The sequence below is a fragment of the Crinia signifera genome, chromosome 2 (assembly GCF_055691185.1).
Source record: "Crinia signifera chromosome 2, ASM5569118v1, whole genome shotgun sequence".
Taxonomy (NCBI): Eukaryota; Metazoa; Chordata; class Amphibia; order Anura; family Myobatrachidae; genus Crinia; species Crinia signifera.
The window spans coordinates 140,063,953-140,076,551 of NC_139218.1; the positions used below are offsets into that span (position 1 = coordinate 140,063,953).

The following is a 12,599-nucleotide window of genomic DNA, read 5'->3' on the forward strand; positions in this document are numbered from 1 at the left end:
CGATATAGTAATTCTATAGATTGTATAATAGGGAATTGAAAGGGATAGTAGAGATGTAATCTACCCAGTACAACACATTTTAAATGCCATGTAATATTGTCTCAAGATAATAATGTTAACTACTGGAACACTGTATGAAGAAATGAAGCGTGTATCTCGCTGCGTCGAGAATTGTTGGCTGTTCATTTATACCAACCCTTGTTTCCCTGTCTGTATTTTCTTTTTCCCTTTGAAAATCAATAAAAAATGATTATACAAAAATAATAATGCCATGACACCACAGGCTGCTCCTCCTGTATAATCATTTATGTGTCATGGCATTACTTTTATTATATTATACAGGGGGAGCGGTCTGTGGTGTCATGGCATTATTATTATACAGGGGGAGCAGCCTGTGGTGTCATGGCATTCATTTTATATTATACAGGGGGAGCAGCCTGTGGTGTCATGGCATTATAATTATACAGTGGGACCTACAGATACAACCGGCCCTTTGAGGGTGACCAAACTGCTGATGCGGCTTCCGATGAATTTGAGTTTGACACCCCTGTTGTAGAGAATTATGTGCTTCCAACTTTGTGGCCACAGTTAGAGGGAGGCCCTTTCCTGTTTAAGCTTGGCAATGCCCCAGTACAGAAGGTGAGGGGCAACTACACATTCTTTTGCCATATAATGTATGTATGTATACATTAGGAGACTACAAGCCACATTTGGATTAGATAGAATAAATAGGTTTCTTGTGAGTACCCTTATAACAATATGTGTGTGCTTGTGTGTATAAATTTACACACAACATGGTAGGCACACTAGACCAGGTTACTTGTCAAGGTGCATGCCAAAGTAACCAAACAAACAGATATCTCACCTGGCTAGTGACACAGGGCCAGATGTATTAAGCTTCAAAAAGTGATAACATGGAGAGTGATAAACAATGCAAGCGGGGTGGGGGGTGGAATCATTAAATTTTGAATGATTACTCTGTGCACCAGGAGGGGGCATTTGGGGTTGAAACTCGGTGGGGTGACGCTAACTAGCTCGCTGGGTTCCGAACACTCGCAGCCCAGCATGCATGTCTGAATCAGGTCCATGCGAATTTGCATCTCCCTGGTGATCATTGGAGGACCATGCATGTGCATGGTCCGGAGTGCGTATGCGCGACCCCTCTGTGCGATCACAGGCTCCAAATGCGTGTGATCACTGGCCACTTACTGTGTGTTGCCGTTTGAGGGCGTGCTGCCAGCGTTTTCTCTGCGTTTTGCCCCTGTGTGCATAGCTGCGAACAAATTCACAGCCATGCACAGCAGAGGGAATTAGCAGGTGCGGGTGTTGTTTACCTGATCAGTTGGCTTCAAAGATTTACAGGCCAGCGATCAGGTCTGAATCAGGCCCCATTAGTTGTATCTGCCAATTAGTGAGTGCCAGTAAAACAAATGACCTACAATTGTTGTCATGAAGATTTCATCTAAAGCTTTAGCATTCTGTGCAGTTTATTTGTTCTGTAAAGATTATTTATGGGTGTTCATGATTTGAAGACATGTAAGGTTCTGGAATAGGCTGGAATATGATATGGGTGGTGGTGGGGGGGTTGTTGTAATTTGCCAACCAATTTCCTCTGTGTAAAACAAAAATGTGGGAGACTGAACTGAAGGAGATAAAATGATTTTTGTTTCCATGAGATACAATGGGGGAAATTTGCTAAGATGTCTATTCTACTTCACATGTGATGTTGCTATGGGCAACCAATCAGATCCTGTCTACTATCTTCTAGAGAGTGCTAAATAAATAAGAAGTAGATTCTGATTGGTTGCCCATAGCAACATCACATGTGAAGTAGAATACACATCTTAGTAAATTTCCCCCAATGTGTTAGCAAGCTCATAGATTGACCCTTCACCACTTATGTCTTACAGTGTCTCTTCTGAAGAATCTGAAACATGCCAATATCGTAACTCTTCATGACATAATCCACACAGAGTATTCTCTAACCCTGGTGTTTGAGTACCTGGTAAGTTGTGTATACCTGTCTTCTGCTTACATCAGGCATTGCCAAACTATGGCCCTCCAGCTGTTGTGAAACTACAAGTCCCATCATGCCTTGCCACCGTTTGCTATGAGGGAATGCTAAAACTATTGCAAGGCATGCTGGGATGTGTAGTTTCACAAAAGCTGGAGGGCCACAGTTTGGCCATGCCTGGCTTACATGATGCCACTTTGGTAAACATGATGAATTCATAGATGTGCATAACAGTGTACGTAACAGTTGATATACAGTGCATACAGTTGCATACAGTGCCGTACACATGTTTATTGCTGTTACATACACACACATAACGGGTTTCAGAATAAAATTCAACATATGTATCTCTCATTAGGGGGTACATGTATGAATATACTGTATATGCACTTAACGCTAGTTAACTGGGGGGGAATAAAATTTTTTAAAATGTATTGACAGCGCACCTAATGTGCACTAGGGACAGCCCAGTGAGTAACGCTCGGTGGTGCTGTACCCTGCAATCACCCCCAGCAATTAGCAGCCCAGGGCTAGTGTTGTCCAATCCACACTGAAGAGACAACTGCTGACTCTGAAGAGACTGCTGCTGACTCTGGACTGCGCTCGAGATCTCGCGATAATAGCGAAATCTCGCACATGCCCAGTGATCTGGCCAGACAGGCAGAGACAGCGCATCAGGGTGAACCGCAGGGCTGCGCATTGGAATATACTCTAGATCGAATGCTGCTTAAACCTTTTAGTGCCAATGTTGCTGTGAGAGATTCTCAAAATAACCACTAAAATTGCCAGTGTCGCTCACAGCGACTGTTTTTTGTGTGTAAATAAGTACAAATACAGCCAAGTCAATTAAATCAAGTTTAGTTAAATATTGCACCCAAAAAAAGAACCGTCGCTGTGGCATTTTAAGTGGATATGTTGAGGATCTATCACAGCAACGTTGGCACTCATAGGGTTAATACTGTGCGATTCAGATTAACTTTCTATTCGATTTTGAGTATACTGTATAGTCAAAATCGAATAAAATGTTAGTCAGAATTGCACCATGTGTACACAGCATTAGTGTGGGTTTTGTGTTTCTGCTTTTCTTTTTGTTTGTTGGTAACTGAAAAAATCGGTACTTGTGTAGTTTCACGGCGCCAGCATGGCGCCGTGCTACTTCCGGGTTGTACGCTCGCCACAAACTATGTTATAAACAGGGCCGGTGCAAGGCATCTAGGCGCCCTAGGCAAACCTACAGGATACCGCCCCCCCCCCCCCCCCCCCTATATATATAAAAAAATATATAGTGTTTGTAGGCTGTCTGGTTAACACTCACGTTTTGTAGTCCCTCACTGCGGTCTGACGTCCGGTCTGGAGCTCGCCTTCCTGTGCTGACCACTCTTTGCAGCGTCTCTCACTTGCCGGGTACTGTAGAGCGGGTCTACGCTGATTTTGCCGGTCACTCTGCTTCCAGCTGTAACGTCTGACCAAGACTCTTTTTTCTCCAGCGGGGTCTTGCTTCTTGTGCTGTTAGTAGGAAGCCGGGTTAAAGTGTGTGTGTTATTTGGTGTTTGAACCAATGCGTTTTGGCAGTTTCAGCCTTTCAAGGTTACTCTATGCTTCTTAATACATTATTATACATACACGAATTAGCCAAATTAGTTACAGGCGCCCCCACCCCCATAATGCCTCTTAGACATTACGCCACACTATACGTTGCATATTGTAATGCCCCTTACACTACATGTCACACTGCAGGTAAATAGACTTGTCACAGCTCAACTTCAGCATGGAGTTGAGCAGCATGGCCCTTATTCTGATCGGTGCGGATATTCCCGCATTCTTACGGTGCGGTCCGCACGCCACGGTGTTTTGCCGCGTGCGGCCATCGTCCGTAGAAACGCCCACGTGTCCTCCGCATTCGGACGGACTCACTCTTTAAGAACAGGGCGTGTTTACGGACGACATACAAACCATGCGTGTGCGGGAGAAACACTCCGATTCGGCACGGTATTACAGAGTATTACAGAGTATGCTCGGGAATACCGCATCCGAACGGGAGCCAAGCGGTGCTACCGCACGTAAGCGGAGTATTTACGCCAAACAACCCACTATGAAGTATCTTCTGCTATACATCACATGACCCACTTATTCAATTACCTATCCTCATAAACTTGACTGTGACATGAATATAAATAAATGTGTTTACTTTACCCAAAATGTGTGGTTTCATGAGTACATGTCAAATACACATGTGTATTGCTAGTATTAATATTCTGTCATGTCCATTGTTAGCAGTTTGAAAGTGTCTGACAAGTACAGCATATGTGGGTGTTTAGTACGGGTTCCTTGAAGCAGCAATGGTTTCAATTAAAGCACTGACAAGCGTCCTATTAGTGAGTAATGAGTAAAGGAGTAGATTCTATTGGGTTCAGGTGTTAATGGTTGTAGTCATTAGGCGTACGTTCGCCTACCGCATGAACGAGTGGTGTCCGCAAAGCAATAGTACACTTGTGGACACCGCACATTTCTGGCCTTTTTGATCGCGTGCATTCGGAGTGGTTTCCGAATGTACGCCCCCCAACATAAGTGTACTCCCCCGTGTCCGCCCATGTTTCCGCCCCGTTTTGCCCACTTTGAAACTACGCCCATGTGTCATTCCGCATGACGCCCATAATACGCCCCTATTTCCCGAATGATAGCGGTGAACAGTTCTGGACGGGATCTGGCCGAACTGGTACCGAGTCAAGGCGTGGCACATGCGCGGTGCGTTCGCCACGCATGCGCAGACGCCGTAAACACGCGATCCGAAAGTATGCGGTAAAGTCCGCGTCAATCAGAATAAGGGCCCATGTGAGGAGGAAAGCAGCTGCATCACTCATCCATGCCACCCGAAAGCAGCACTGGCTGAGTGACTGCGTGCCACTGCATTATATAGCCAGTCCCTGAATGCGCAGTGTTGGTGCTGCACATGCACATGTTACCGAACAGGCTGTCTGTGTCCGGAGAGTAGGAGCTAAAAATCACATTAAGTCCCACAGGAGACAAAAATCACATTACGACGCAAAGTAGGGGCTAAATATCACATTAAGCCACACAGTATGAACCAAACATCACATTAAGCCGCACAGTAGGGGCCAAACATCACATTACATCACACAGTAGGGGCCAAAAATCACATTACATCACACAGTAGGGGCCAAAAATCACATTATGGCTCACAGTAGGAGACAAAAATCACATTAAGTCGCACAGTAGGGCCCAAAAATCACATTATGGCACACAGTAGGAGACAAAAATCACATTACGCCGCACAGTAGAAGCAAAAAATATGTGGCAAGATGAAGTTAACATTAGGCTGCGGTGGGGAAGGTGATGGCTCGGCTGAGGAAACGTATGGACAGTCAGTAATTGGCTGAGAGCTCTCTGAGAGTGAAGGGGGCACCCCAAGTACCTGTGAAGCAGTGCAGCCGCGGCAGGGATCATCAGCGTGCTATCACTGTGTGCAGCAGGCGGGCAGCGGTGATCAGTGTCCGCAGCGGGTGGGCAGCAGCGTCAATTACAACTTTAAAATAAAGTGTCAAATGATTGCCTGGCTATTGATTGGCTGAGATAGAGCACTCTCAGCGGCCTCCTTCCGCAGCCAATAGAGAGCGCTCTATCTCAGCCAATCAAGAGCCAGAGAGTCATTTGACACTTTTTTTTTAAACTTGTAAATGCCGCTGCTGCCCGCCGCGGTGCTGCGGACACTGATCACCGCTACCCGCCCGCTGCATACAGTGATAGCCCTCCCCACTATTTTACTACCGGCATGCTTCTTCACCAGCACCCCCGATGGCCACTCATTTGAGAGCTGCCGCCGCCCGCCCCCACTGCTCCTCACCGCCCTGCAGCTCCCCGTAACCAAACAAACACAATCCTAAAGGTTTGCTGCAGCAGCAGCAGGGTAGGCAAATGCAGCATGAGGGATTGCTGGTGCCAGCTCTGTAATGTACAGTGGATAGGGAGACCAGGCTTCTGGTGAGGCTGGGATTAGTGCAGCACCAGTTAGCTAGGTGATAATATGGATCACATCCATGCAATGAAATGTGCTCCAAGTGCAGGGTGGAGGTTTGTGGGGTTAAGGTGCAGCCATTCATTTGTTGTTTGCCACCTTTTTACATCACATCACCTTGTAAAAAAAATTACTGAGTGCCACCATCCTATAGGACTCCTATAGGATGGTGACAGTAATTTTTTTTTTTACAAGGTGTCGCTTCCTCCCTCTATGGGGGGGGGGTCATCTCCTATAATAGGAGATGACCCCCCCCCCCCTATAGAGGGAGGAAGCGACACCTTGTTAAAAAAAAAATTACTGCCACGCACCATCCTATAGATGACCCCCCTCCCCCCCCCCCTCATAGATATATGAAGCGCTGCGCACCTTGTAAAATAATGATTGACTGCCACCACACCACCATCCAGATGACTGGCAGTGGGTGGCAGATCAGACTGTGACTGAGTAACTGGGTGGGTAGGAGGGGGCGGGCGGCGGCTCCTCCACCCGCCGGAGATTTGCAGGCCTGCTGAGCGGCACCGGGTGGGGTGGACAGGAGCTGCGGCTAAGTTGCCAGCGGGGGCAGGGGCAGGAGCTGCCGCCGCCCGCCGCCGCAGTTTCCCGCTGGCTGCTGGCGCCGCGGCCTGATGACCGTCCGGGCGACAGCGTCAGCGACTGACTGACTACTGTCTGTCAGCGCTGGCGGCGGCAGGCCTGCGGCAGCCATGTGCACGGGCGGGGGGGACGGGGGTAGTTATACTTACAACAAGCTCCGCTGTGCCCTCAGCCTGTGTGGAGTCCTGTCCAGCCGCTGCCTTCTTGTTCCTCCTCCGGCTCTCTCCTCTGCGGTAGCGTCGACGACGCTGCGTAGCAGCTTCCTCCTGCTGCTGCTGGCCAGGCCAGCTCACTACCGCCCTCCAGTGGCCGGCGCCCTAGGCAAATGCCTAACCTTGCCTAGTGGTGGCGCCGGCCCTGGTTATAAAAAGTTACTTAACTCCATGCCAACATGGATAGTTCATACCTCCACTATCCATGTTGGCATGGAGTTGATTTTAAATAGCGTGGTGAGCGTAGTGAGCCACCGAGCCCGCAGCGTGGGCGAGCAAAGCGAGCCCCGCAAGGGGACTCAGACACACGGCGCCATACTGGCGCCGTGAAACTACACAAGTACCAAAAAATCTATAAAAATACTTAAATCTATGTACTATATGCATGTTATGCCTGGCCTGTATACACCCTTTTATAATAAATCATATGTAAGTATTCATCATTTGAAAACCATTAACCTTTTGCATGCCAACATCTCTGTGAGAGATGTGCAAAATAACTGGTCAAAATGCCAGCATTTGTTATATAGGGATGCAGTTAAAATCCCGGCGGTCGGGATGCCGGCATTCAGAATCCCGACGCCGGAATCCCGACCGACAAAATCCCGACACATTCTCCCTCTGTGGGTGTCCACGACACCCCTGGAGGGAGAATAAATTAGTGTGCCGAGCGTAGCGAGGCACCGGGCCCGCTGCACAGCGAGCGCAGTGAGCCCGCAAGGGGGGGGGGGCGATCCACGTCCCCCCCTTGTCGGGATTTCGGCTGACGGGATTCCGGCGTCGGGATTCTGAACGCCGGGATCCCGACCGCCGGGATTCAGTACTGAATCCGTTATATAAACTCAAATAAAAATTGTGTAAAAAAATATTATATTTCCTAAATAAGGTAAACATTACAGGTCATTGTTAACAAATTCACTTGGCACTCAAAGGGCAGTATTCAATGTGAATTCTCGGCATGTGCAGCAAATCCTGTTTAGGATTCACTGCACGGTCGCAGTGTTCCGGAGGGCTGGAGCCTTCGCTGCCAGCCCTCGCTGTCACCGTATTCAATGCCGCAGGGGCTCGTTGCCCCTGACGACATTCCATCGCATCTGATCGCATAAGTGTATGGGCAGCAGTAGCCAACTCCAGTCCTCGAGAGCTACTGTACCAATAGTTCACATTTTCCAGCTCACCTCACAGGTGCACAGGTGCACTCATTACTGGCTAACATTTTACAAGATCCACAGGTGGAGTTAAATAATTCACTTGTGATTCTGTGAGGAGATCTGGAAAATGTTAACTGTTATTAGCTCTCGAGGACTGGAGTTGGCTACCCCAGCTTTATATAGTCAAAATTTGGTCTCATACTGCAGTATGACAGGAAAGGCTCTGCCTCACCACACATCAATATCTCATACTCATAATTTACCATAGAGTTGCCTGTGTACTGTATGTGGTAAAAATATCAATAGTATACAAAGTCAATTTCTGTTTGTTGTCTTCCCTCATTTCTTGAATACTTATAGTTTTCTTTTGTTTTGTTTTTTAACATACTATGTTCTCTTTCCCATACATAGGATAGTGACTTAAAACAGTACTTGGATAACTGTGGCAATCTGATGTGCATGCACAACGTCAAGGTGAGGGAAACAACTCAGTATTTTAGCTCTTAAGCTGTGTACACACGGGGGAGATATATCGCTATATTGCTCAGTGTCTCCTGTTTATCAGTGACCAGAGATTGTCGCTGATGAACAGGAGACTCTGCCAGGAGAAGAGGGAGGGAAACCAGCGACCATCAGGGGCTGCACACGGGAGCGCGCACCTGGCAATTTATCGCCGACAGCACAAACAAATCACTGGCAATATGGTCGCTCAGCAACCATATTCCCAGCGATGTGCTGAAATCGCCCCCGTGTGTACACAGCTTTAGGGACAGATGTACTAAGCTTGAAAAAGTGCTAAAATGGAGAGTGAAAAACAACCAGCCAATCACTGCTATGTTACAAGCTGTGTTTGAAAAATGATAGGCAGGAGCTGATTGGTTGGAGGTTTATCACTGTCCATTTTATCACTCTTCAAGGCTACATCTCGCCCTTAATCTGCTGTTTATAACTGGGGACATTTACTAAGATGTGTATTCTACTTCACATGTGATGTTGCTATGGGCAACCAATCAGAATCTAATTCTTATTTATTTAGCACCCTCTAGAAGATAGTAGACAGGATCTGATTGGTTGACCATAGCAACATCACATGATTTCCCCCAACATGTTGTTAAATGGACATAACAGGCCCTCACTGTTCATCATTGTACAGATAAGAGCAGAGTTTGTTTTAGGGAAAATGTTATATAGTCATAGTACCAGAATAGTAAAGATATAGGTCAGTAACAGGTGTGCAATACACCAGTACACTCGGATCTCTAGAGGCAGTATAAAAACCTGTATATCCTGTGTTTATCCAATGTATCCACATTGCCAGAAACATTAGCAAACATACAAATAACTCATCTGGAATTGATGTTTCGGTTTAATGTACTAGCAGTGCTTGCTGGCAAACATCTAAAAAGCAGGTAAGCGATAGTATACTGTGGTGTAAGATAAAGGGTAGTCAAGGTCATTTGGATCTAGACCCATTTAAAATGAATCAATTCGTCCTCAAAGCTTCTGCTTGAGTTGACAGCTCATGATGTAGATTTCCATCATTGCCTCTAGCTTTAGTAAACAACCTCAGGACCCATGCTGTGGCAACAAATCATAGCATTTGGGTATGGTATGCTGATGGAGATGGAACTTTGGATAGAAATAAAGTGAAGATAAGATAAAGTACCAACCAGTAAACTTCTTACAGCCTGTGATTGTAAAGGGAAAAGATTGGATTGATGTCACAGATAGGCCATGTATTTTTTTGTGGTCTGATCCTTGTCTTTCAACTGCATTTAAGCACTGTTAGAGCCATGAATTATGTAAATAGATTCTAAAGGACCATACACTTTAGGTGATTTTGAGCTGAAAGTAGCTCTGTTTTCCTATTTATGGGCTGATGTGTGCTCCTCAGGGCCGGCTCTACCATTAGGCAGCTTTAGGCATCTGCCTAGGGCACCGGGATCTGGGGGGCACCACCAAGTCTGCAAATCAAAAAATCAAGGATGTCTATGAGGATCCTTTTTGTACTTAATACAGGTGGCGACTGTGCAACTTCTAAGACCTCACCTCCATACTTTCCCTTGAGACATACTTCCCTACATTGCTACCCCCTTCCTTGTACTCCGTTGTGGGTGGCAAAGGGGAGGGTGCAGAGGGCCTCCAGGGAAAGCAGGGGACTTGCCCACCTTCCCGGGCGGGAGCGGGGGGGGGGGGGGGACTGCATGATTATTATTATTTTATTTTTTTGTGTGTGTGTGGGGGGGGGGGGGGGGGATTGCGGATGGGGGTGGGTGGAGTAGGTTGAAATCTTGCCTAGGGTGCTGAGAATCCTTGCACCGGCCCTGGTGCTCCTGCATCATCGCCGGCCACCGGTGGCCTGTTTTATAGGCCGAGTGAACTTGTGGAACCGTGAAAATCACTGGGCCAGGTGAAAATAGCTCAATGTGTATGCACTGAACGATTTATCGGCCAATGAATATCACGTCACTATTCAGCATACACACTGGACAAAAATGGCAAGTGTGTATTCACATTTACAGCTGCTTGTATTTGTGCCTTCATGTGTTGACATTAGGAAAGCGCATCAGTATCTTAAGAGCCTTCACTTGTTTAAAAATAAACTGTATTCTGTGTCATATTAAAGCACTAAATATTCAATATTCAATGGAACTACTTCACAAAATGATTGAAGAAAGAGACTTCAGCTACTTTCAAATAAACTACCCAGGGCAAATGACATGGACATATCTCTTTGGAAGCCCCATGTGGCCATTCTTCTTGGAAATAACCCTGGACTTGTGCCATCCACTATTGGACTTCTGCCTGCTGATTCATCTGACCATTTGGTCCCACAAATTGGATGTTTTTGGCTCTCTACACCTGGATAATTTGGTAGTACAACATGTGAGGTTTCAGATTGGTCCAAAATCCACCTATCATTAAGGACTGATTCCTCCAGCGACACCTAGGACTTCCATTGCCGTGTGGACTCCACCATATTGGGACTTCTGCTTTTGGTACAGTGCAGGTCAAATTCCTTATTAATTGGGTCCAATAACCGATTGCACATGATCCTGAATTTTTATTATTATTTTTATTTATTTTTAATTGATTTCCATATTAAAATTATTCAGATTATTTGATTCACTTGTTTTTGTGAGTCATTGAGAGCACTGCTTTCTTTTTCTTTGTTCTCATTCTTCTTGGAAGGCACTGGCGGTAAATTTTCAATCTGCAACCACAGGCTTAATTCAAGAAGGATTTCTGTTCAGCATTTTGGTGGTTATTAAGAGCGCGCGTGTCTTCAGTTTGATTTGCTCTCGCTATTCTTTTTTTGTCTGCAGCTACTTTTCACCGCTCTTCCTCATCAACATACTAATACGCTAATCTGCGTTGTATCTCAGATATCTCTGTCTTCCTTTTCTACTTGCAATTCGGCACTAAAAAAGATTTTTCGAAGTAGGTCTATAAAGATTGTCGTAGCTAAGTGAATAGGAAAGGTAGGGAAAGCAGGAAAAAGGGAGTGCATTTAACGTCCCTTAAAATGTATAATGGTCATCTATGAGCTATATACTGTACAGTAGGTAAGTTTCACACTTTTTAGTAACTACTGTATTGTTTGCAAGCAAATTTTTGTGCCTAATCCATTATTTACTTAGAATGTTTGGTGTAGTTGTATGCGGCAGGTTATAGAGAAAATATTACCGCATATAAATTCCAAGAATTGTTTACATGAAATGCAGGGGCATAAATACATTACTACCTTGTGATTACCTCTGTAAAAGAGAAGGATATGTAGTTGTACTCGCTGCCAACAGATGGCAGTGTTTCAGAGACACACAGACACTCGACATTGAACTCGATGGACATGCGTCTTTTTTCAACCTCACAAACTATGTAACTATGGTCCTGATTCTGGTTGGCTCGCTAAGCAGTGGTAGTTCGCTGCTTATCGAGCCTTATAATGCCGCCTGTCGGGCCCACCCCCTGCCACCTAGCGAATATATGTGCCGCACTAAGAATGGATGATTTGCATATAATCCATATGCAGGCTAACGTACGGGTCCGAAATCATGGTCGCTGATTTCTACAGTGCTTGCAAATCTAAGTCAGTCTCTGCTGACAGACTTGTGGCATCCTGCTCTGAGAACTGGGCAGGTGGCTGCCTGCCCCTGGATTGTAGGTACCCACCCGCATTCGCATGGTGCATCCAGCGCATGCGAACGCCTCCTGCCCGCATTGTCCACGCATTGTCCACGCCCCCCCCCCCAGCACGAGCGTCACAGAGACTTTGTAAGTCCCCAAATGCGCCCGCACAGAAGCCCTACACATGCGCATAAGCGAATATGCGCATGCGCAGGGCTTCACGATTGGTCCCCCGTGAGAACACACGGGGACATTCACAAATCAAAATTAAAGAGGGACATCATACATGGTCGACGTTTCAACCCCGTTTTACTTCAAACGTCGACCATATGATGTCCCTCTTTCATGTAATTAAATGCATTTTACCTGCTATTGCACTCTCTGGCTAATAACCGGAACTTTCTTTATATTTTGGAATATTTATTCTCTATTGGATCACCCCTCTCTGAAAATACTTGATGTGA

General features: G+C 46.1%; 1 protein-coding gene across 1 annotated transcript in view; it reads left to right on the forward strand.

Moving 5' to 3' along the window:
• CDK18 (cyclin dependent kinase 18) overlaps positions 1-12,599 on the forward strand; it is a 190,238-nt gene that overhangs the window by 140,250 nt on the left and 37,389 nt on the right. The window contains exons 9-10 of the mRNA XM_083173016.1: positions 1,911-2,005; positions 8,419-8,481. Coding sequence (XP_083029142.1) covers positions 1,911-2,005; positions 8,419-8,481 — 158 coding nt within the window. The remainder of the gene's footprint in view (positions 1-1,910; positions 2,006-8,418; positions 8,482-12,599) is intronic.